This window comes from Tribolium castaneum, chromosome 1, assembly GCF_031307605.1.
Source record: "Tribolium castaneum strain GA2 chromosome 1, icTriCast1.1, whole genome shotgun sequence".
NCBI lineage: Eukaryota > Metazoa > Arthropoda > Insecta > Coleoptera > Tenebrionidae > Tribolium > Tribolium castaneum.
The window spans coordinates 388,938-414,496 of record NC_087394.1 but is presented as its reverse complement, the minus strand read 5'-3'; the positions used below and the strand labels follow the sequence as shown (position 1 = coordinate 414,496).

General features: G+C 29.4%; 1 protein-coding gene across 2 annotated transcripts in view; it reads right to left on the bottom strand.

The window, feature by feature from the left end:
- Nucleotides 1-25,559, bottom strand: part of LOC103314137 (uncharacterized protein) — a 288,743-nt gene that overhangs the window by 32,695 nt on the left and 230,489 nt on the right. For both annotated transcript variants that reach the window (XM_064355937.1, XM_064355936.1), the window contains one exon: nucleotides 22,953-22,970. In XM_064355937.1, the coding sequence (XP_064212007.1) occupies nucleotides 22,953-22,970 (18 nt within the window). The remainder of the gene's footprint in view (nucleotides 1-22,952; nucleotides 22,971-25,559) is intronic.

Genomic DNA, 25,559 nt, shown 5'->3' with positions numbered 1-25,559 from the left:
TTATAGAAGCGTCATTAGTTTAATCTGGAATTAAATGCGTGATTAACTGATTACGTGATCAAATTAAATCACATTAACTTTTAACAACGAATTAAATTTTAAGAGCTTTCTACAAGCCGGCTTTTAGGACCGGTTTATAGAGCGTCATTAGTTTAATCTGTAATTAAATGTGTGATTAACTGATCATGTGACCAAATTGAATCAATTTGATTAGTCCATTTGCATTATTAACATTTAACAGCGAATTAAATTTTAACAGTTTTCTATAAGCCAGCCTTAGGAACCGGTTTAAAGAAGCGTCATTAGTTTAATCTGCAATTAAATGCGTGATTAACTACTGATCACGAGACCAAATTGAACAAATTTGATTGGTCCATTCCCCTTATTAGCAAAATTACCAATCAAATTTGTTCAATTCGTAACAGCGAATTAAATTTTAAAGATTTCTATAAACTGGCCCTAATTAATCCTTCAATCGACTATGATTTTTTAAGTTTTACATATTTATTAATTATCATTATCATCCTTTTACTTTTAACCGTCTTAACTTTCTCTTAATTTTAATGGCATTAGAGAAGTCAAAAAAACATTTTTAAGTAAAGTTTTATGCTTTCGATTTTTTTTAATCTCATTTAAAACTAATCTTTAAAAAATACTTTATTCTTCATTTTTTCAACCTCTTCTCGATAATTTTTTTAACTTCACTTTTTTATATATTTTATTAATTGTTATGTAGGGATCACTTTAGTAACTCGAATTAAACTTGTAGGTTTGCGGTTATACAGAGTGTTCCGACTAAACCCCACATTAGAAGTATTGGTAGTTCTAATAATGATAGTCATCTGAAAATTTCTATGCAACCATAATCTCTTAGGTCCTGCTCAATGAAAATATTTTCATGGTGGTGACACTTCCGGTTATACCGGAAGTCGCTATCAACTTTGGAAATCTATATTTTTTAATGCATTTTTGGATTACTAGAGTTATTTTAAAGTAGTTTTTATAAGCATTCCCTACACCTAATTTTAGCCGTTTACGAAATATTTTTGGTTTTTAATTTTTTTTTTTGGATTTGCACCTTCCAGTTCAAAAATTGATAACTCTGCCATTTCTAAAAATTTGTAAAGATTTTTTTAGCTCATTTGAAAGAGAAAGCTTAGATATTTCCTTTGGTATTTTCAAATTTACCTAAAATAGAATAACGAAACTCCAAATTTTTAAAGTTACGTTTGTAGAACTTTAAGCATCCATAACTCAATTTTTTCAAATAAAATGCCCCAAGTTTTATTTCATTAAATTGTACAGAATTTAATTCTGCATCGATTTATATCAGCATTTTCAATAATTATGTTTAATAGTTTTTACGTTACAATAACTCTTTGTTAGGATTGAGAAATTAAGTCATAGGTTGCCATGGAAAAAATGTGAGAAATTTAAGTTTTTTAAACAAACATTTAATTAAATTATCTTGTTTTTACAGGACGGACAACACAATTTTAAACAGAGTTTGTTGTTTGTTTAATCAGAAATGTTTTTTATGGCAAATTAATCAAAAATAGCTGTGGATAGTATAAAATTTTCTACAATGTCAAAAAAACAAACATAACTTGAAAATTATCACAGATAGGTATAGGGAATGCTAATACCGATCGATGCAGAAAAAAATTCTCCTCCATCTAGTAAAACAAAAATTGGGACATCCTATTTAATTAAATTAAGTTATGGGTACTTGAAGTTGTCCAAACTTAACCTTAAAATTTGTGGGTGTGTTAACTTCTTTTCCAATTTTGAACACACTGGAGAACAGATATAGGCTTTTTCTTTTAATTCTCCAAATATGGTTTCGAAATCTCGAAAACTAAGAGAGTTACCGATTTTTTAAGTGACAGGTGCAAATCCAAAAATTTTCAAAAAATCTTAAATATCTCGAAAACAGTTAAACTTAGGTATAGAGAAAGATGATAAAAACAGCCTTAAATTAACTCAAATAATCCAAAAACGCAGTGAAAAACATAGCTTTCCATTTAAATAACAAAGTTGATAGCGACTTCCGGTATAACCGGAAGTGCCGCCATTTTTAAAGTATTTTTATTGAGCAGAACTCAACGGAGTATAACTGAATACCAACTTTCAATTAATTTTTTAATTGGAACTTTCAATACTTGTAATGTGGGGTTTAGACGGAACAGCCTGTATGAAAAATGTTTAGCCAAAAATTTTTTGTTTCATTCCACCTGAATTTTTTTTTGGGTTTCTTTTATGAAAAGTACATATATCTAAAGGTTAGGATGCAGAGATGTACAAATAAAACGTTCCGGTTCTCAATAGTTCCGTTAATGGCCGCCAGAGAGCCCAGTCTCTGAAACGAAAAATTCTTTGACTAAACAGTAACTTTTATCAAAAGTTCTGATCGAGATAAGGTTTTTTTGACTGGACTATAGTGTATAGAACTTTGTAAATATTTATGTAAAGGAAAACAATTTGACATATCATAAAATTATTGTACTTTAAGAAATTATTGTTAATCAGTGAAACTCCCAAATCGGTTTCGGAGTTTCACTGAGTTTTTTTAAGTGTAATAATAACGAAATTAGGGTTTTAGGTACCATACTAGTGAATGCTGTGTTGAATTAATTATATTTATAAAAATGAGATACTATATAATAATAATTAATTAGACAATTTTGCAAATATGGTTTCGAAATCTCCAAAACTCAGAGAGTTACCGATTTTTTAAGTGACAGGTGCAAATCCAAAAATTTTCAAAAAAACTTAAATATCTCGAAAACTGTTAAACTTAGGTATAGGGAAAGCTGATAAAATCGGCCCTAAAATAACTCAACTAGTCCAAGAACACAGTAAAAAATTGCTTTCCATTTAAAATAAGTAAGTTGTTAGCGACTTCCGGTATAACCGGAAGTCTATTATTATTTCTTCTATTATTGTTATTCATAGTTTTTCTATATTTAGACTTTTGTCTGTTGTTTAATAAACTATTATTATCATTATAATTCACCGTAACTTTAATTTAAAAGCTTGTCTGACTGGACTAGAAAGCAATAAGTGACGATTGCGCATTTAATAAATTAAATAGAAAGCACAAGCGCGTCGCGAGGCTTAATTCGGAAACGTCTCGAGTGTGAAAACTGGAAAATTGATGTGTGCACGATTGGATTCCTCCAAATCAAATGACACGAAACGAGTAATAAAAATTAGAAGAGAAAAAAAATACAATAAACAACGAAACACGATCGCATTGTTTTCTCATTTATTTTTTAATTTTGCTTGCGAGCCGCTCGTTTAATCAATAAATCTTTCTTCCATGTCACGAAATTTTTGCAAACCGCCTCCAGACAGACCTGTAAAGTTGAATTGAAAATCTTTTGCCAACTTTCCACCTGCCATCTTCATCTCATCTCCCAAAACATTAATTAAAGAACGGCGCCAACGACATTGTACGTTTCGATACAAGACAAAGGGCCGGAATAGCACAGATTCTTACGTTTCATGCGAACAATTAAATCCGTTTCAACAATTATTATGAGCTGAGGATTCTCAAGACAGGATGTGCTACATTCCGGCCTTTGCCGTGGATGGATAATCCGGGCGAATGAGGACCATTACATAGTCCGCTAGTTTAGCATCTCTGCTATTTCTAACATGCATTCCTTTCAACCACCCGATAATGCCCTCAATCTTGCACGCTGTGGCGGGATTAATACCACCGGAAAGGAGAGTGGAAGGAAAAATTCAAAAGAACTTGAACAATTTTCGACTTTCAGACAGTTTTTTTCTAATTAATGGAACAATTTGTGGAAGAAAACCGATTTAAAAAACTTTAAATAACTGATTTTAGTACTTTGTTTTTTTGGTTTTTATTGTTCTTTAAGAATACAGAGGATAGGATGGAGAGATAAAAATATATAGAAAACATGAGATGTAAAATATAGTGAAAAGAAAAATAGAAAAAAGAAAGAAACAGAATAAAGAAAAAAAAAAGATCAGTAGAAAAATAACTAAAAATAAAGAAGACATGAAAAACGCAAGGAAGTAATCATGGAAAATTAAGAAAATAGTAAAAAAATAGAAAGGGTTTGAGGAAGAAAAATAAGAAAAAAAATGAAGGGTAGAAAACACCAAAGAAAGCAAATAACAGGTACTAGATAAATAAAAAGTAAAGGAATATTAAAAGATTACAAAATCTGGAAAACAAATTAAACACAGAAGGGGTAAAACAAGGGATAGATAAAGGAAATGCAAAAAAATGAAGAATAGAACATACAAAGCAGAAAAATACCAGAGTTACGATGTAAAAAAACTGTAAACTTCAGTGTAAAATTAAGAAAGGACAAGGAAAATAGTCCACAAAAAATGAGAAATTTATGATAGAAGAACATTGAAAACAGAGAATAGATCAGATAGAACAGGAAACAAAGAATGGAGGATAAACAAAAACAAAATGAGAATCGGGAATAAAGAGGTTTGAGGATAGAGAAAAAAAAATTGAAGACAGAAAACAGAGAATAGAGTGTATATTAATAAAAATACTCCAATTCAAAACAGTAAAAGGAAAAGATAAAGAAAGAACTACAATGAAGAATAAAAATAAAGTGAAAGAAAAGAATAGAAAATGTAGTAAAAAGAAAAAGAGGTAAAAAAGAAAAAAAATTAAAGATAAAAGATCAGTGAAAAAATAACTAAAAACAAAAAAGACATGAAGAACGCAAAGAAAATAAAGAAGTGGAAAGAAAATGTTGAAGACTCTGTATTAAAAACCAAGGAAATAATAATGAAAAATTACGACAATAGTAAAAAAATAGGTAAAGTTTGAAGAAGAAAAATAAAAATCAAAAATAAAGGTTAGACAACAACAAAAAAGGGAAAAACAAGTACTAAATAAAGAAAAAATAAAGGAATGTAAAAAGATTACAAAATCGAGAAAAAAAAATTCACCCGAGAGAGTAAAACAAGGGATAGATTAAAGAAATGCAAAAAAACAAAAGATGAAGAACAGAAAATAGAAATCCGGAGAATACTAGAGTTATGATGTAAAAAAACTGTAAAGTCCAGAGTAAAATTAAGAAAGAGAATAGATCAGATAAAACAGGAAACAAAGAATAAAAGATAAACCAAAGACAAACTGAAAATCGGAAACAAATAGGTTAAAGGATAGAGAAAAAGAGATAGAAGACAGATTAATAAAAATACTCCAGTCTAAAACAACAACAAAAAATAAACAAAGAACTACAATGGAGAATAAAAATAAAGTGAAGAAAAGAATAAAAAAATCTCAAAACTGAAGAAAATGTAAAAGGAATGAATAATTAAACATTAACCACGTGAAAAGGAGAACAATGTGTTCAAAAATGACTGTTCATCAAGTCGACTATGGAATTCAAATTAAATGTGTCGCTTCGTTCAAATGTCTATTGTTTCTGAGAAATGCCATTTCTGTCAAATTTTTAACTTAACTTTTAACTTTATAAGTTGGTCATTAAGTTTAAACTTCATAGGTAACTTGATGAACTACCATTTTTGAACACATTGTATAAGACTAAGCAATATTTCATAAATGTTACCAAACAAACAGAATATAAAAAATAAATAGACAAGGAAAACAAATAAAACGAAACAAAGAACAAAAAGTTCGATTTCCGGTTCTTAATTTATTTACTACAAAGGTAGTAATCAGTGTCTCCTCTTCATAATAGTTTTGTTAATAAAATAGAAAACTGTTGCAAATGTTAGTTAGAAAAATGTTTTCAATAAAGTCGCAAAACTTTGCGAGTTCCTCTTGATCGACTGCCGTCATAACACTTTCAATTTTTCTTTTTTAACTGGTGATATTTGTTCATTTTTCGCGTCTCTTTTCTCGCTTCCATCCATCATCGTCCTAATCCCGTAATTTAAAAGCCGTAAAAGCGGCCCAGTTGCCCTCCTAACATTTTTCAAAACGCATCGGCGTGGAGGCGGCGGCAGCGGCATCCACCAGTAAACAGATCAATCACCGCCGCCGCCACCGCCGCCGCCTCCATACATCAGCGTGCAACAGGTAACCCTTCGTTAGTATTCGGGAGCATTGTTCCGGCCTCTGGATGACCTCCCGAATGGGCCATACATGCAAATCGAACGCGGGCTGTTTTCACCAACACCAGGACTTGGTGGACTTGATTCAACACGGTGGAGTTTTTTGTGGCGGATGAAAGCCGCCGCCTTTTGCATTATGCAACGCCAACGGGAGGAATAACATCAATTTGCGTTTCATATGCGTGCTGTTTATGCCGTTTATGGACATTAGAAAGGAGAACGGACGCTTTCCGGCTTTATTCAAACAAATGTGGGGCGGTTTCAGCCAAATCGGCTTAACATAGAGACGGGACATGTTGCACTCGAGGGAGAAACAAGCATTTGTTTGCATAATAAAGTGCGCAAAATTACGAAAGATGACGGAAAATAAAGCAAAAAGTACAACGTTTCGTCAGAACTTACATTTAAACACACATTTTTTAAACCAAAGCGATAAACTTTGGATTTCTTTCACCTGCTCGTATTTCAAATTTCAAAAATGTGGCTCTAATTGGTGGTTTTCTCATTTTCTGTATTATATCGGTATTTTACGAGATTTAATTTTTTGCTAAGATTTCAAAAAAATGAAAAAATATTTTTTTAAACTCATTCCAGCCTCATTCCAGGACTTATCTATGCATTTACATCCTTCTAGAGTTGTTAAAAATCCCAAAAAAGTTCATTTGTTCGATTTTTTTGTGTTTGATTTTTTAAATTTTTGTTGCAATTTTGGTCGATTTCCAGTGCCCGGAATATTTACCGAACAATAACTCCGGAACTATTAGAGATAACCCAATAAAGTGTACTATCGTTGGAAAGCTCTGTAAATTATCTATCTTTTTTAAAAAAGATTATTGTTGTCCGACTTATAGTTTTCGAGAAAATGCAAGTAAAAGCAAAAACTAGATCATATACTCAAAAATTCATAACTAAAAAACTATTGGGAATTTGGCGCTTTTTTTGATTCCAATCGATTCCTCGGATCATTTTGCATAGGTATAAATCAAAATACTTCCACTTTTTAGAATAGTTTAGCCGTAAATGAGAAAATAAAGAAATTGGTCAATTTTTAAAGTGTCTCAAAATCAAATAAAACCGATCCTATCTTATAGATTTTGATGTGCTCTTTCCGATCTAAAAAAGCGTTTTCTCCTAGCTCTTTTAGTTTGGCCGTAATCGGCGTTTGAAAGTTGAAAATTTTTTTGCGAGATATCGCCTTGAGTCCTATGCCATTTTGTAGAGTTTTTTATTTCGGTTGTCCTCCATTTTTTTGTTTCTCGATAACTCTAATAGTTTCGCCGTAATTGGCGGCTGAAAATTGAAAAAAATGGAAAATGGAAACTTTTTTTGCATTTTTCTCGGAAACTGTAAGACTTAGAGCAACGAACAAAAATCCATCTGATAACGCTTATTTTTATCTATTTTTTCGTCTAAACCCGGAGCCGCTCCGGGCAACGGTTCCGGCTACAGAGACGATCAAAGTTTTTCACTAAAAAAATTTATAAAAAAAACTTAAAGTCGTAGAGCAATGTGGTTCGTTCCATTAAATTGTACGGCTCATTTTACATATTATATCAATTTTTCACTAGAATTAAAATTTTTTAAATTTTTTTGCTTAATAATTTTTTAACAAAAAAATTCATAACAAAATTATTTTCTGTGTTATATCAATTTTTTACGAGATTTAAAATTTTGAATTTTTTTGCTAAAATTACTTGCTAAATACACTTACCTTTAAAAAGGTGAAAAAATTATTTTTTTTTTAAAACTCGTTCTATCGTAGGTTTTTGGACTTGTATATGCCCTTACGTTCCTCTACAGTTGTTAAAAGTCAAAAAAAGTTCGTATGTTCGAATTTTTGATGTTTGATTTTTTCAATTTTTGTCGCGAATTTTGTCGATTTCCGGTATCCGGATCATTTATCAAGCAATAATTCCGGAACTGTTAGAGATAACCGTATGATGTGTACTATCTTTAGAAAGCTCTTTTAATGATCTATCATTTGCAAAAAAGATTATTGTTGTCCGAATTATAGTTTTCGAGAAAATGCAAATAAAAGCAAAAATTAGATCATATACTCAAACATTCATAACTAAAAAACTATTGGGAATTTGGCAATTTTTCTAGATGCCAATCGATTCTCCGGATCATTTTGCATAGGTGGGGATAAAAATAGTTCGACTTTTTGGAGTAGTTTAGCCGGAAATGAGAAAATAAAAAAAATCAAAAATGAAGTTAAAAATGGCCAATTTTAAAAGTGTCTCATTTTAATGTGCTCTTTCCGATCTAAAAAAGCGTTTTCTCCTAGTTCTTTTAGTTTGGCCGTAATCGGCGTTTGAAAATTGAATTTTTTTGCGAGATGTTGCCTTGATACCTATGCCATTATTTATCAGCAAAGATCTTTATATCTTTTTTAGTTATTAACTGGGGCATTTGAAATTTATGAGTTACGTTTTTATGTTACTTTTTATATCACTTACTGTTTTTTTTTAATTTTTTTTTAGCTTTTCATTCTTGGGCATTTAATTTCTGTGCACACACCGCCCAACTTTGGTATTTTTTATAACCTGTCGTCATTTTTTCCATCCCATATTAAAACTTTTATTAGGTTATTATAGTCCGCATATCACGATAAAACCGGCCATCCATCATCGGCACACACGTCGTCATCCGGGCGTAAAAGTTTCGATTCCATTTTCGGTGGACATTCTTACCTGTAGAAGAGAAAGAAGGTCGTGACTTTGCCACCACTCTCAGATCCGAGATATTTTTCGTTCGAAGGAATGGAAATATCTTGCGGTCGACAAGCTAACAAAGAGAAGCTGTCGGAAAGCCGAGAAAATGACATTCCGATGTCTGAACGCACGGCGGTTTTCCGCGTCCTTTCGATAATCGATGATGCCCTTATAAGAATCCAGAGACATTAATCATCCGGACGCATACTTTATTTCAATAAGCGATATGGCTGATGGATTAGCCTTTAAATGGGTACAACTTACTTTTTTATTCTTCTTATCATTAGGACCAACTTTCAGATTTTTTTTTCGTAAATTTAAAATCGATCACAAAATTTACTTTTGAAAATTAATTTATCTGTAACCAAGCATTCAGTGTTAAACGATATGAAAACACAATCATTTTCAAGAATTAATTAAAATTCGAGAAGTAGCAAAACAAATAAATTAGTAAAAATAAAACGTCATATACAAAAAACTTCACATTCCTTTCTACATCCAAAAAAACGTTAACTTTAAATATTAATTTGTTTCTATGCCTTCTGTTCTTTTTTTTTTCGTTTTAGACTGTTTCTATTCTAATTCTACTTTTTTGTTTACTTTTTATTTTATTACTTTCTTTTATCTGTTTTTTGTCATATTGATTCTCTTCGTTGTGTTTTATTTTATATTCTTCTGTTCAGCTTTATTTGTTTATTCTAATTTGTCGATGGATTTTCTGTCTTCTATAAAATGTTTTGAAGTCGAAATAGAAAAAATTTAATCTTAATGTAATATTATGGTGATTCTTAAAAAATAATGATGAAAAAAATTAATAAATAAGGAATAGAGAAGCATTAGAACTTAATGGAACAAGAAATAAAAAGAGAATAAATGACGAGCGAATAGAAAATAAAAAATAAGGAATATTAGAAAATAAAGGACATGAAAGGAAGACGGCAAAAGTAGAAGACAGTGGATAAAAAAGACAAACTAAACAAGATTTAGATAAAGAGATAATAAACATAAGATAAAAAAAATAAAGAGAACAGAAAAATATTATTTATCCAATATTCAATTAAATTATAAGATAAAAGACTGAAAAGAGAATAGGATAATGAACAGGGTATCAAAAAAAATAAAAAACAAAGAAATTGGAGAAAACAGATTGGGTATATACAAAAAAGAGAATAAAAAATAAATAAAACCTGGACTATATATATATATATATATATATATATATATATATATCTTCTGATGAAGAATTGAATATACGGCAGCACAAGAAAAAAGAAGCAAAAAAAATAAAGGAAAAAAAGGTAGATACTAACTGTAGAAAATAAAAAGGTAATTAATTGCAGATAAAATAAAAGAAGAACTATGAGTATTTCTAGCATAATGGTGAAGGATTCTAAGATTTAGCTATTCGATAAATGAAAACAAGAGACAAAGTAAAAAAAAAGTGGGAACAGAGGGGAAATAAATAAAAAATAGAATGCACAGAAATAAGTAATAAATGACGAGATAAAACAAAAAATAAAAAGAGAGTACTAAATAAGAATGACTAGAGAGTATAGAATTAAAAACTAAGAAAGAAGATTTATAAGATTAAACATTACAGAAAGTCAGCAAAATATTAAAGATGGAGGATAAGGAAGAGAAATTACAAAATATTTTGAAAAAGAAATAAGAATAAAAAACAGAATAAAGTTCTAGACGAAACAAAGTAATAATAAAGAAAAGAAGATAAAGAACGAAAAGTAAATAAAAACTAGACAACATCTTTTTTCTGATGGAGATTAGCAAAGTGATGAAATATAGAATAGTTAAGTCGCAGATTTTCCAGGATCAAATTTGAAAGGATTCCTTAATTTTTCTGAAATAAAACTGCGTTTTTTTCAGTGAAGGTATTTTTCATCAGACGCCTTTTCCTCAAATATGCAAATAATAAAATTCGCTGGGACATTCCCACCGATCACTTAATTCTAAATCCATTACAAGGATATTATTCGAGTGGCTGTGGAGGAGGCAGAGGCGTCTGTAGGTTTTTTAGTGCGGTGCGCAAAGTCGGCAATGGTTGGATCAACCATTAAAGTTAATTGAATTTCCTTAGCGTCTGCATGCGGGATGTTGAACCGCCAAATTGACTTGGAAATGGCCGTGAAGTAGGCGATGTATTGCGGAATATCTGAATGGTTGAGCACCTTGAGAGCCACCTCGAGGGCTTCTTTCCACCATCTTCGACCCACACACTAGATTAAATAATTCGCACATAAACGGAAATGTTTGCAACGCGAATGAATAAAACACACACATATGTCGTAAAAGTATTATTAAACAACGAACTGGGGAAGCTTTATTCTAATCATTTACTCCTACCGTGGACAAAAACATAATTTTTATTCACAATCAAATAATTCATAAAAAATTAGATTACTCTCATTTTTTTATTTTAATAAATATTCAGTATTAAGGCCAAAAAAGCAATTTTTGATCGCGTGACGTAGTAGGCCGAGCTACTCCCATTTCAAAGCGCGCATGCGTTGTTTTGTTACGTCAGGTTAGTGAACCAATCAAAAAGCTAGTGGGCGGTTTTCGGCCTGTGACGTCATGATGACACATTCTTGCAACTTTTTGGGCATAGATCTCGTAGAAATAGTGTTGTTTTTCTCTGAAATTTTATTTGGTAAGAAATTAACAAATATTTTGTAATTTTCCGCCATTTTGGTGCTTTAATAGGCATCTTAAAGCACTCAAGGTCATCAAGTGCGATGTCGTAATAGTCATTATTTGACGGAACATTTCCGAAAATTTTTGGGTTTTTAGTAATTTCTGAAGACTTTTGAGAAGACAAAACTTTGCTAAAACAAAAACTTTAAATCAGTTTTTCAGTTTCAAAATAGAGATATGACCAATTGTCCCAAAAATCCATAAATTGACTAAAATAATAATTTTTGTTCAAAGACGACAAAAATTGTGCAAATTACAGAAAAAAGTATAAAAAAACTCGTTGCGAACCGTTTGAGTATGAACACGAAATAATTGCGAGACTCAATTTTTATCAAAAACAAATCGTTCCACAATTTATCCACAATTTTTAAACCCAAGTGTAATTAAATTTTTTTAGAAAACTGCGAAATTCCAGTTGTTTAGACTGACATTTACAAAATAATCAAACAAAAATTTTTTGCTCAGCTTTGGACGCTTCATGATTGGTCCTTTTGGGAGTGCAATATCTTTTCAATATCCAATGACAAACGCTTCAATCGTCTTGCAATTTTTTGTGTTCCAATTAAACAAGTAGGAGGTGATTTTTATATTTTTTTGGTCTATTACTCATTCCTGGAACAAATGAGACACCAGTGAACCAGTTTAAGAGCCGGTTTTTTTCATATGCGAATAAAATGGTCAATTCTGCTTAGTTTTTGGAATAACTTGATTTTTTTTGACAAAATCACTTTTTTTAACCTTAAATTGTGTGAAATTAAAAAATAATTTAATTAGTTTTTAAGAATTAAAAGTTCAGACACTGACAAATGAACTTTAACGCTGATGAAAACCTAAAGATACAAAAAAATAAAAAACATTAAAACTAAAATTCTGAAAAACTGAGCCTGGAAAAATGACAAAAAAAACTATATAACTGGAAAGGAGAAACATTAATGAATTGAAACATTAGATTTTAAATAAAAAACCAATACACTAGAAGACTAAAAAAACAAACAAAAAACAGTAATACAAATAACTAAAAAATAGTAAGATTAAGAGTGGAATATCTTTCCAATATTCAATGACAAACGCTTCAATCGTCTTGCAATTTTTTATGGTACAGTTAAACAAGTAACAGGTAATTTTTAAATTTTTATTGGTCAATTACCCAGTTCTGGAACAAATGAGACACCAGTGAACCGGTTTAAGGGCCGATCTTTTTCATAGAACGGGATTTCGTCTTAGGTGCGAATAAAATGGTCGATTTTGGTTAGTTTTTGAAATAATTTGATTTTTTTTTTGACAAAATCACTCTTTTTTAATCATAAATTGTGTGAAATTAAAAAATAATTTATAATATTTTTAAGAATTAAAAGTTTAGACACTGACAAATGAACATTAACGCTGATAAAATTTTAAAGACACAAAAAACTAAAAAATATTGAAACTTCAGAATTTTGAAGAACTAAGCGACTAACAAACCGAAAATATGACAAAAAAACTATAGAACTTAAGAGAAGAAACATTAATGAATTGAAACATTAGATTTTAAATAAAAAACAAATACACTAAGAGACTAAAAAACATAAAAACAGTAATAAAAAAAAACAGTAAGATTAAAATTCTGTTATGACATACTATGGGGAAATTATAAAACTAAAAAGCTGAAATACTGGACACCTAAGAAACAAAAAATAAAATAACTAACAAAATTAAAAAATTTTGGGTAATGATTTTAAACAAAGTACTTATAAAAAATTAAAAAAAATATCTTATTTTAAATTACAGTAAAACGGACACCTCTTCACAACGGACATTTTTGTAACAAAACTTTTATACACTGATTTTATGTGGTAACATTTATGAAATATTGCTTAGTCTTATACTATCCCTGTTTAGACAATATCTCAATATAAAAATTACATTGGTTAAATGTACAAAATATATACCGACACCAAATGAATATTTATTTTTATATTTAAACTAATGACAACTCTCCATCCGATGTTAGAAAAAATTTAGATTCAATTTAATTTAATTTAAAATTTCTACTTCTTATTAGCGGACACCTCTCCACAACGGACAATTGAAGGTTCCTCATTAGTGTCCGTTGTTGAGAGGTTTTACTGTAGGAAGTGTAGGATATTTAAAACTCATTTAAAACACAACTGACTTTAGTCAAATATTTCCATTTCGAGTTTTAAGAAAAGTCCTTAAAATTCCCTAAAACCCGGTCTCCACTAATTAGAAATAAATATACGTAGCATAAAAGTTGGCAAGTCGCTGGCTTTAATAAACTTTAAAACGAGGCAAAGTTCATCAACCAAAACAAACGCAGACAATAATCGGAATGTAAATCTCGTCGTAAGCTCAAATATAATTAAAGCTGACGTCAGTCGAAAAAAAAAATAATCGCAAACATAAGAACACAGCTAATTGGAATATAGTCGAGATTTGGCTATTTGGCGGCACGTATGTTGATAAAATGTGACGTGATTAGTCCAACACAAACAAAACTCCATGCAAATGGCTATCGGAGCAACCCAGATCTAATCAGGCATGCAAATATAGGTGTGCTTAATTACAGACTGGAAGTAGAGTAAATATTCCTTTATCGTTTGGAGCAGGCCGCAGCTTGTCCGACAGATAACCCTGATGAATATGTAAGAGGTCCTGCAGGATGCAGTCGAACCTCCTTTGCCGGCTATTAAGCTCCGAGCTGGATTATTTGCTTTGGTGTTGTGCACCGAATATCGGCTGAATGCCAGAGCAAATTGACATGTTGGCTTTCGGGATGAATCTTACGCTGGGAAAAACCCACCTTTCCAACCAGAAACAATTTTGAGATTTTTTTTTATTATTATAAGGTCGCACAGCCTGATTAAAAGTTTTGCAAGCGGAATATTTCATAAACTGAAATTTAGATAGTTTATCTTCTTTATAAATTAAACTATAAGAGAAGATTTGTTGTCACTTTGCCAACAGTTAAATAACAAAGTTTATATCTGCAAACAAATGAAATTTTGTTTACTTTTCATTACGAAAACTATTCCGGACTTGTATTAAAATCCATTCACTAAAAATTTAATTCCCAGTGTAAGATAGAGAAGTTTCAAAAGTTGTTTTTATTATTTTCACTTGAAAAAAACGCATTCAGTTAGTTACAGAAAAGTTAGAAAGACTTAGTTTTATTTGTTATTTGAAAACATACAAGACCTAAAATCAGTTGCAAAAATGGTGGATGCGCCGGGCGAAAATATAACACTAACTTTTTGTCTTGTTTTTCAGAAAAAATATTGTAATATTTGCTGTATATTTTTGCTCTAAGTTTAAAAATTTGTTTCTTGTTTATGTAAAATTGTTCTGCTTAAAAACGCTTTAAGATCAGTTGAAAGAGACGAAACTTTTGTTACTAATTTTACGTTTTTCTGCTGTTCTTTTGCCAAATTTCTGACACTTTTGGGAAAATCCCTCTAAATTTCAACCACAAATGCATTATTTTTAGTGGCAATTTTTCCAATTTTTAGCTGAAAAAGCCTCAAAATCAAGAAAAGTAAGAGAGTGTGTAAAAGAAATTAAAACTTGTTTTGATTATTTGGATTCTATAGACAAAACCAAATAAAAATAGCGCACACAATTTATTTCTATAATTTTTCAAAAAAAATCAAGGCGATTTTATTTTTTAAAAGCTATATTTTGACACCGTATTGACATCATTCGTTTTTAAGTAATGAAGTCAATTATATATTTTTTAAAAAAACTGACATTTTTGTACCTGTGTTGTGGATAGTATACATCTTTCTGGTAAGTAAAGAAAAATAAAATAATAGAGCAAAAAAAAAAAAAAAATAAACAAACTTAAAATTGATATAAAAGTTAAAGAAAGTATTATTCAAAAAGTTTTATCTTTTTTATGTTGCTTTATTTCGTTTTTCTTTATTTTTTTATTGTGTTAATGAGTCATATTAAGTGATTTTGTGCTAATTATACTGAAAAAAAAACTACTATTGGTTATAAAATAAATCAAGGACAAAAAAATAACGCCCCTTGTGTATAATTGTGTTTATTTATTTTGTAATTGTTTAAATTTCATTTTTAAAAATTTTTTAAAGTTTTTTTCTTGTTACCAGAAAACTAAAGATGTATATTTTCTAAAACAATAAACAAAAATATTGGTTGGCAGTTAAAAAAAAAATTAGAACAACGTTACAAATGTCATGATATCAAAGATGAATTTTGAGCGTTTTTTTGGTTCACTCTGTATAATGCACCTCTGACCTACTTTTACAAATCATTTTTTTTGTGTTGAGTATAGTAAATTTTATATAAAAATAAGTGTAAAGAGCGAATCTAATGAAAGTATTGCATTTTAAATTATTAAGAGTATTTTAAATTTAGCGGATTTTTTGATAAAACTTGCTTTAAAACTTATCTAAATTAAAAATTAGCCATTTCAGATGTAATTCAAAAATTCACTGCCTTATGAGTTTTGTCATTATTTTGCAAAAGTTTTTCGAGAAAAAAATGCATTAAAAAAAACTTAACTTGGAGGAAACATCGAATCTTTTATAAGTTTTCTGCCTTGTCTTCAACTTTTCTGTGAGTTAACAATTTTACAGTTTTACTTAAATTTCGTTTAAAGTTACACATTTATAAACTTTGTGAGTTTCTCCCTGAAAAACAGTGGCCAAAAATGACAAATAATAAGATAATAAATAACTTTTTAATGAAAATATAAGTCTAAGAGCGAATCGCATAAACTTTTTGGTTCAATGTTTTTGTTTTATTTTCTACGAAATATTTTAAATTCAGTACGTTTGAAAATTTCTTTCACTTGAAAACATTTTTTATACAAATAAAGTTTCAGGAGTAATTTTAAAATTTAGTGCCTTATTGTCTTTATCATTATTTTGCAAAAGTTCTTCGAGAAGAAATCATTAAAAAAAACGAATATTTTTGTAAGTTTTTTGCTTTAACTAGTATATTGATGGGAATTAATGGAAAAGATTTTCGAACCAATTTTACAGTCTTTCCCCCGAAAAAAACGCTTGAAACTAAACAAAAACTCCATAAAATGAAAAACTTGTTTATATTTTAATGAATGGTTCTGTAAAACAATGTTTTAAAGCGTTTTTTTTTTGGTTTAAGTGAAAAATATTAAACTGAATAAAACGTTCGAATTTGCAATTCCCAAAATAATTTTAATAAAATTTTTAATAAAAAAAATTGCTCTTGGGTGAGTATTACATTAACTAACAAAAAATTGATCCTCATCGTGTTTTAATAGCGTTAACGTTTAAATAATTAATCGGCACCTTTGGGACTAATAAACTGGATACTACTATAATCAGCACTAAAAGCAACGTATAGTGCACTCTATCAAAAATTTACATAAAATTATTACATCCCGCACCTAATTGACATTGTCACTAAAATTCCAGCTTTCAGTTTTTTTAAATTATTAACGTGCGGAAATTAAAAATCGATGCACTTGTAATTTTTCGGCTAAGAGTTTGTGATTTTATTTGCTCGATTCGCATTGTATAATTCAGGACCGGCTTTGCAGGTTTCCTGCCATTATCGATTCCTGCAGGGACCGCATAAATAATTCCCAATCTATAAATGTTTTCGTTCACAGCAGTCATCAAAAGACACTCCAATTTTATTCCACCGAATTATCCATAAAACCGACAAATAATGCGATTAGATACTTAACGGTATTAAAAAGCATAAGGGCGGGTTTATCGACCCGTTACAACGCCAATATTGCTAATACAAAGCTGGAAATTTTAATTTTTTACATTCGAAACGAGGGGTGAAAATGAAAGGGTTTAAAGCCAGTTTTATTCAGCCAGAGATAAGGCACGAATTTCTATTTGTAAGAAGAGAAAAAACCATTGAAATGGTACCTAAATTAGCCAACACAAACACTCTAAGTAACGTTCCTTGTAGGACGTTTGAGTAAAATCGCAATTTTGAAACCGGGCAAATTTTCCATTTTTATGCAAATCAAAGGAATAATAGGCAACTTTGTGAAAATTATCTTTCCAACAGAGTAAATAGTGAATTAAGCTACAAAGTTTGGAAAACAGTTAAAAATGCTAATTTAAATTGACATTGTGAAATGAGCTGTGGCATAATAGACGAAGATAGATGCCTCACTTTTAAAACTCCAACTTTAAGAAAACAAGCCACCGTAATTTATGCACGACGGTCAAACTCAACTTGCAAAATTTCATTTCGATTTTTTTCGATAATAATAATAGTTCACTGAAATTTGAAGCTTGGCAAAATATACTTAAATTAATTAAACACGGAATTTTTGCAATCGAGAATTTAGTTTCATTAAAACTATGCCAGTTTTATTACAAACATGCCGAAGCGCCCTTGATTTACATATCCACATCAGAATACAAATGGACTTTGGCCATGACTCGTCAGAAAATGGGATTGAATTAACCCTCCAGAGGAAAGATTCTGTTCACATGGGTCGACGTGTTATCGTGATCTAGTGTTCGGGGCATTATCTGCTCCAACATGAAGTGAGAATATTTTAGGGGTAGATTAGTTGTCGAAATATTCAAGCGAAATATATTTTTTAAAGCTTCTTTTATTTAAAAACTCTTTAAAAAATATTTTTACGGAATAAACTAGTGTGCCTTGGTTTTGGAGAATCTAGAAATGTGTTAGGCTTTAGAATTTTGCACTAAAAACCTGCCTTAAATGTAAAAAACATTGTCCAGTGTAATATTTCAACCAACTATTAATTTATATTTTTCCCGGCGCATCCACCATTTTTCTTAAATTACGACTTGTTCATTTTGAGTGGATATTATTAATTTTTTTTTAAACTTATGTACGTTTTGGTGGTTTAAGCCACACTCAAATGTGCAAAAACTGTACAAACTAACAATTGTTAACTAAAAACACTAAAAATTCAAAATAAAATAGACGATTCTTTGGTTTAAAATAAATTTTCTTTTGTTTTTTCACTTACTATAAAGAAAACGTGGCAAGAAATTTAAATAATTTTACCAAAACAGGGTAAATATAATGAGTTACTTATTAGGAATGCTTTTTTTTGCGTGTCTGCTTTGATTTTGCAAGTTGGAATAATTATGCGAAAACAAGGCAACAAATTTATAAAATCTAATTTGAAATTTGTTAATTTTTTATAAAAAAATTTTTCACAAAAAACTTGCCTTAAATGTGTAAATGATTGCCCACGGTAACTTTTTAACCAGCTATTAGTTTATATTTTTCCGGCGCATCCACCATTTTTCATTAAATTACGACTTGTTTATTTTGAGTGGAAATCATTGAATGTTTTTTAATTTTCGTACGTTTTAGTGATTTAGGACACAGTCGCATGTGCAAAAACTGTATAAACTAACAATTGTTAACTAAAAACGCTAAAAACATACAATAAAATAGACGATTTCTTGGTTTAAAATTAATTTTTAAAAATGGTTGAAAATGCTACATTACAATACAATATAAATAACGTTAGTATAGATTTTATAGACTATGTAAAAATAACTGCTTCAAAAATTTGCTGTTTAGCAAATAGAATAGTAGAATAAAAAAACCAATTTGGACACTCATTTATATTTTTTGTATTCTTTTGTAATTTTCTTACACCATTAAGAAAACATGGTAGGGAATTTGAATAATATTATCAAAACAAAATAAATATAATAAGTTATTTATTAGAAATGCTAGTTTTTTGCGTGTCTGTCGCGATTTTTGAAGTTGGAACAATTATGGGAAAACCGCAACAAATTTATAAAATATGATCTAAAATTTGTTATTTTTTTACAAGAAAATTTTGCACTAAAAACTTGCCTTACATGTGTGAAAGATGTGTCCAGGGAAATATTTTAACCAGCTATTAGTTTATATTTTCCCGGCGCATCCACCATTTTTCTTAAATTACAACTTGTCTATTTTGAGTGGATATTATAATTTTTTTTTTTAAATTTTTGTACGTTTTGGTGGTTTAAGCCACAGTCAAGTGTGCAAAAACTGTACAAACTAACAACTGTTAACTAAAAACACTAAAAATTCAAAATCCAACAGACGATTTTTTGATTTAAAATTAATTTTCTTTAGTAATTTTCACACACTATAAAGAAAACGTGGCAAGAAATTTGAATAATTTTACCAAAACATGGTAAATATAATGAGTTACTTATTAGAAGTGCCTGTTTTTTGCGTGTCTGCCTCGATTTTGCAAGTTGGAATAATAATGCGAAAACAAGGCAACAAATTTTTATAATCTGATCTGAAATTTGTTACGCTTTTAATAAAAAAAACGCACTAAAAACCTGCTTTAAATGTGTAAAAGACTGTCCACTGTAATGTTTTAACCAACTATTAATTAATATTTTTCCCGGCGCATCCATCATTTTTCTTAAATTACGACTTGTTTATTTTGAGTGGATTTTATTAATTTTTTTTTTAATTTTTGTACCTTTTGGTGGTTTAAGCCACACTCAAATGTGCAAAAACTGTACAAACTATAACAATTGTTAACTAAAAACACTAAAAATTCAAAATACTATAGTCGATTTTTTGGTTTAAAATTAATTTTCTTTTGTAATTTTCTATCACTATAAAGAAAACGTGGCAAAAAATTTGAATAATTTTACCAAAACATGGTAAATATAATGAGTTACTTATTAGAAGTGCCTGTTTTTTGCGTGTCTGTCTCGATTTTGCAAGTTGGAATAATTCTGCAAAAACAAGGCAACAAATTTATAAAAACTGATTTGAAATTTGTTAGTTTTTTATAAAAAAAATTAGCACCAAAAACTTGCTTTAAATGTATAAAAGATTGTCTAATCTAATGTTTTAACTATTAATTTATATTTTCCCGGGGCATCCACCACTTTTCTTAAATTATGACTTGTTTATTTTAGGTGTACATCATTCAATTTTTTTTTAATTTTTGTACGTTTTGGTGGTTTAGGACACAGTCAGATGTGCAAACACTGTGCAATCTAAAAATTATTAACCAAAAACGCTAAAAACACAAAATAAAATAGACGATTTTTTGGTTTACAATATAAGTAACGTTGGTATAGATTTTAAAGACTATGCAAAAACGACTGCTTAAAAAATTTGCTTAACTTCTAGAATAAAAACAACAATTTGGACACATATTCACATTTTTTGTAATTCTTTTGTAATTTTCAATCACTATTAAAAAACATGGTAAGAAATTTGAATAATTTTATCAAAACAAGATAAATATAATGAGTTATTTATTAGAAATGCCTGTTTTTTGCGTGTCTTTCTCGATTTTGCAAGTTGGAATAATTATGCGAAAACAAGGCAACAAATTTATAAAATGTGTTACGTTTAAAAAAAAATACTTGCTTTAAATGTGTAAAGGATTGTCCGGTGTATTATTTTAACCAACGATTAATTTATGTTTTTCCCGGCGCATCCACCATTTTTCTTAAATTACGACTTATTTGTTTTGAGTGAATATCATTGATTTTTTTTTAATTTTCGGACGTTTTGATGGTTTGGGACACAGTCGCATGTGCAAAAACTGTTTAAACTAACCATTGTTAACTTAAAACGCTAAAAACACAAAATAAAATAGACAATTTCTTGGTTTAAAATAATTTTTTAAAAATGGTTTAAAATGCTTCATTACAATATAAATAACGTTAGTATAAATTTTAAAAACGATGTAAAAATAACTGCTTCAAAAATTTGCTGATTAGCAAATAGAATAGTAGAATAAAAAAAAACAATTTGGACACTCATTTACATTTTTTGTAATTCTTTTGTAATTTTCTTACACTATTAAGAAAACATGGTAGGATATTTGAATAATATTATCAAAACAAAATACATATAATAGGTTATTTATTAGAAATGCTAGTTTGTTGCGTGTCTGTCTCGATTTTTGAAGTTGAAATAATTGCGCGATAACCGCAACAAATTTATAAAATATGATCTGAAATTTGTTAGTTTTTTATAAGAAAATTTTGCACAAAAAACTTGCCTTAAATGTATAAAAGATTGTCCATGGTAATATTTTAACCAGCTATTAGCTTATATTTTCCCGGCGCATCCACCATTTTTCTTAAATTACGACTTGTTTATTTTGAGTAAATATCATTGCAAGTTTTTTAAATTTTTGTACGTTTTGATAGCTTAGGACACAGTCAAATATGCAAAAACTGTACAAAATAACAATTGTTAACTAAAAACACTAAAAATACAAAACAAAATAGACGATTTTTTGGTTTAAAAGTAATTTAAAAAATTATTCAAATGCTACATTACAATTTAAATAACGTTAGTATAGATTTGAAAGACTATGCAAAAAGGACTGTAAAAAATTTGCTAAACTTGTAGAATAAAAAAAAAACAATTTGGACACTTATTCATTTTTTTTTGTAATTCTTTTGTAATTTTCAATCATTATTAAAAAACGTGGTAATAAAGTTAAATAATGTAACCAAAACAAGATAAATATAATCTAAGTTATTTATCAGAAATTCCTGTTTTTTACGTGTCTGATTTTATTTTGAAAGTTGGGATACTTACACAAAAACAAGGCAACAAATTTATAAAGTCTGATCTGAAATTTGTTTGTTTTTCATAAAAAAAATTGTAATAAAAACTGGCTTTAAATGTGTAAAAGATTGTACAGTGTAATATCAGTTTATATTTTCCCGGCGCATCCACCATTTTTTTTAAATTACGACTTGTTTATTTTGAGTGGATATCACTGGAAGTTTTTTTAAATTTTTGTACGTTTTGGTTGTTTAAGACAGTCAAATGTGCGGAAAACTGTACAAACTAACAATTATTAACTGAAAACGCTAAAAACACAAAATAAAATAGAAGACTTCTAGGTTTAAAATTATTATAAGAAACTGGTTCAAAATGCTACATTAGGATTTAAATAACAATCCTAAAGTCTTTTCTTTACAATTTGTTTGTGCCATAATTTAATTTTCTATAAATTGTGGCATTTTAACGAAACTTGAAAGTTTCTGGCTGAGGAGATCAGAAGTGGCGCCTTTGGCAATAATTCAAAAAAAATCGTCTCAAAGCTAGTAATAAATGAGACTCATTAAAGCAAGATCATTAAATGATTCGTTAATAATTCAACGATCCGACTTAATCCACATTTAAACCGTTCTTATTCTTGCCCCAGTTTCCGAACTGCGACGTCACGTCCTCTGCTCTTATATGAATTCGTTTTGGTTTATGGTAAATCGTGTTGCATATCCGAATTGGATGCATCCCGTAAAGAAATCACGTCGTTCATGTACCGCAGATTTTTATTAAGGATTTGTTTGTTTGCATGTGTGTGCTCGATATCCAGTCGGTGCTCAATTTAAATCGAATTTACGAGCAAACACAGAACGTGAAAACGCCCTTGTACCTCGAAAATTGAATCGAGAAAAAACGACCGAACTTATTTTCACTCACCTGTCGTAGTAGTAGTCCCTGAAACAGAAAAAAAATATAAATTAGAACATTATTTTTCGTTCAAATAAGCTACAGGGTGGTCAAGACTAGCTCCCGATTTTTCGAGCTCATTTATTATTAAAGTTGGAGTTTTGTTATTTTGCATGTATTATTTATACTGCAGGACACATTTTAGGAAAATATTTTTGCTTAAAACTAGGGTAGCCATTTCAAAGCGAAAAATTTTATTCAACAAAAAAATTTATAACTTAAAAACTAAAAGTCGTAGAGCAATGCCGTTTGTTCCATTGAATTCAGCGGCTCATTTTCTGTATTATATCAACTTTTCACGAGATATAAAATTTTCAATTTTTTTGCTCAAATTTCCTGAGAATACACTTGCTTCAAAAAGGTGAAAAAATTAAATTTTTTTAAAACTCGTTCTATCGTAGATTTTTGGACTTGTATATGCCCTTATATTCCTCTACAGTTGTTAAAAGTCAAATTGATGATCATTTATCAAGCAATAACTCCGGAACTATTAGAGATAACCCTATGATGTGTACTATCTTTGGAAAGCTCTTTTAATGATCTATCATTTGCAAAAAAGATTATTGTTGTTCGACTTATAGTTTCCGAGAAAATGCAAATAAAAGCAAAAATTAGATCATGTACACAAAAATTCATAATTATTAATTATTAATTTGCGAGATATTGCTTTGAGTCTTATGCCATTTTGTAGAGTTTTTTATTCCGCTTGTCCTCCATTTTTCCGTTTCTCGATAACTCTAATAGTTTCGCCGTAATTGGCGGTTAAAAATTGAAAAATAGGGAAAATGGAAACCTTTTTTCGCGTTTTGCTCGGAAACTGTAAGACTTAGAGCAACGAACAAAAAACCATCTGATAGCGCTTAATTTTATCTATTTTTTCGACTAAACTCGGAGCCGCTCCGGGCAACGGTTCCGGCTTCAGAGGCGATGAAAGTTTTTCACTAAAAAAATTCATAAAAAAAAGACTAAAAGTCGTAGAGCATTGCGGTTTGTTCCATTGAATTTTACGGCTCATTTTACATATTATATCAATTTTTCATAAAAATTAAAATTTTTTTTAATTTTTTTGCCTAATAATTTTTCAACAAAAAAATTCATAACTCAAAAACTAAAAGTCGTAGAGCAATGCGGTTTGTTCCATTGAATTCAGCGGCTCATTTTCTGTATTACACCAACTTTTTACGAGATTTAAAATTTTGATTTTTTTTGCTAAAACTTCCTGAGTAATACACTTACCTTTAAAAAGGTGAAAAAATTAAATTTTTTTAAAACTCGTTCTATCGTAGGTTTTTAGACTTGTATATGCCCTTACATTCCTCTACAGTTGTTAAAAGTCAAAAAAAGTTCATATGTTCGAATTTTTGATGTTTGATTTTTTCAATTTTTGTCACGAATTTTGTCGACTTCTGGTACCCGGATCATTTATCAAGCAATAACTCCGGAACTATTAGAGATAACCCTATGATGTGTACTATCTTTGGAAAGCTCTTTTAATGATCTATCATTTGCAAAAAAGATTATTGTTGTTCGACTTATAGTTTTCGAGAAAATGCAAATAAAAGCAAAAATTAGATCATGTACACAAAAATTCATAATTAAAAAACTATTGGGAATTTGGCGCCCTTCTTGATTCCAATCGATTCCTCGGATCATTTTGCATAGACATGAATCAAAATACTTTCACTTTTTAGAATAGTTTAGCCGTAAATGAGAAAATAAAAAAAATAAAAAAAAGTTAACACCCCCCCGTTAGAAATCGGTCAATTTTTAAAGTGTCTCAAAATCAAACAAAACCAATTCTATCTTATAGATTTTGATGTGCTCTTTCCGATGGAAAAAAGCGTTTTCTCCTAGCTCTTTTAGTTTGTCCGTAATCGGCATTTGAAAATTATATTTTTTTTGCGAGATATCGCCTTGAGTCCTATGCCATTTTGTATAGTTTTTTTAGTTCAATTAGTTATAACAAATTTTAAAAATAAAAATTTACTAAAAATAAGAATGTTAATTAAATAAAAAATATTGTTAATGCAATTTTATTTTATTTTGATTTTAGTTTATGTTATGTATTTTTTTGTGTGTAGATAAGTTTTTGACAAAACGTAGTTTAAATAAAAATATGTTTCTATTTTCAATTCTTAATTAATAAAAAATTGGCCTAAATTACCAGATTTTAATGCCTGATTTTTGTTGATATTCAACTTTTTTCGTCACCTAAGTAAGATTTCGTAACTTTGTTCAAATCCGGTGAAACGTTAACATTGTTCAAGATATGTTTTTTAATTAGAAAAACTTCCATTAAAACAAAGTTAAACGCTCGAGATGGAAAAACGGTTTATTTTTATTTACGGACTCTGAGACAAATCCAATTACTTTCATCTTCCGAGCCGAGAGCAATCTTTGATGTACCTTAATACTGTGAAAGATTACTTCTGTATTATAACAAGTTTTTGATAAGATTAACGTCGTGTCTTGAATCTCTAAGACATCGACTAAATTGTTTTGGATAATGCCTTATTTACGGCAAAATTTGCAAACAAGCGCGACAAAAATCACTGATTGTGAAAGAAACACAAGGGA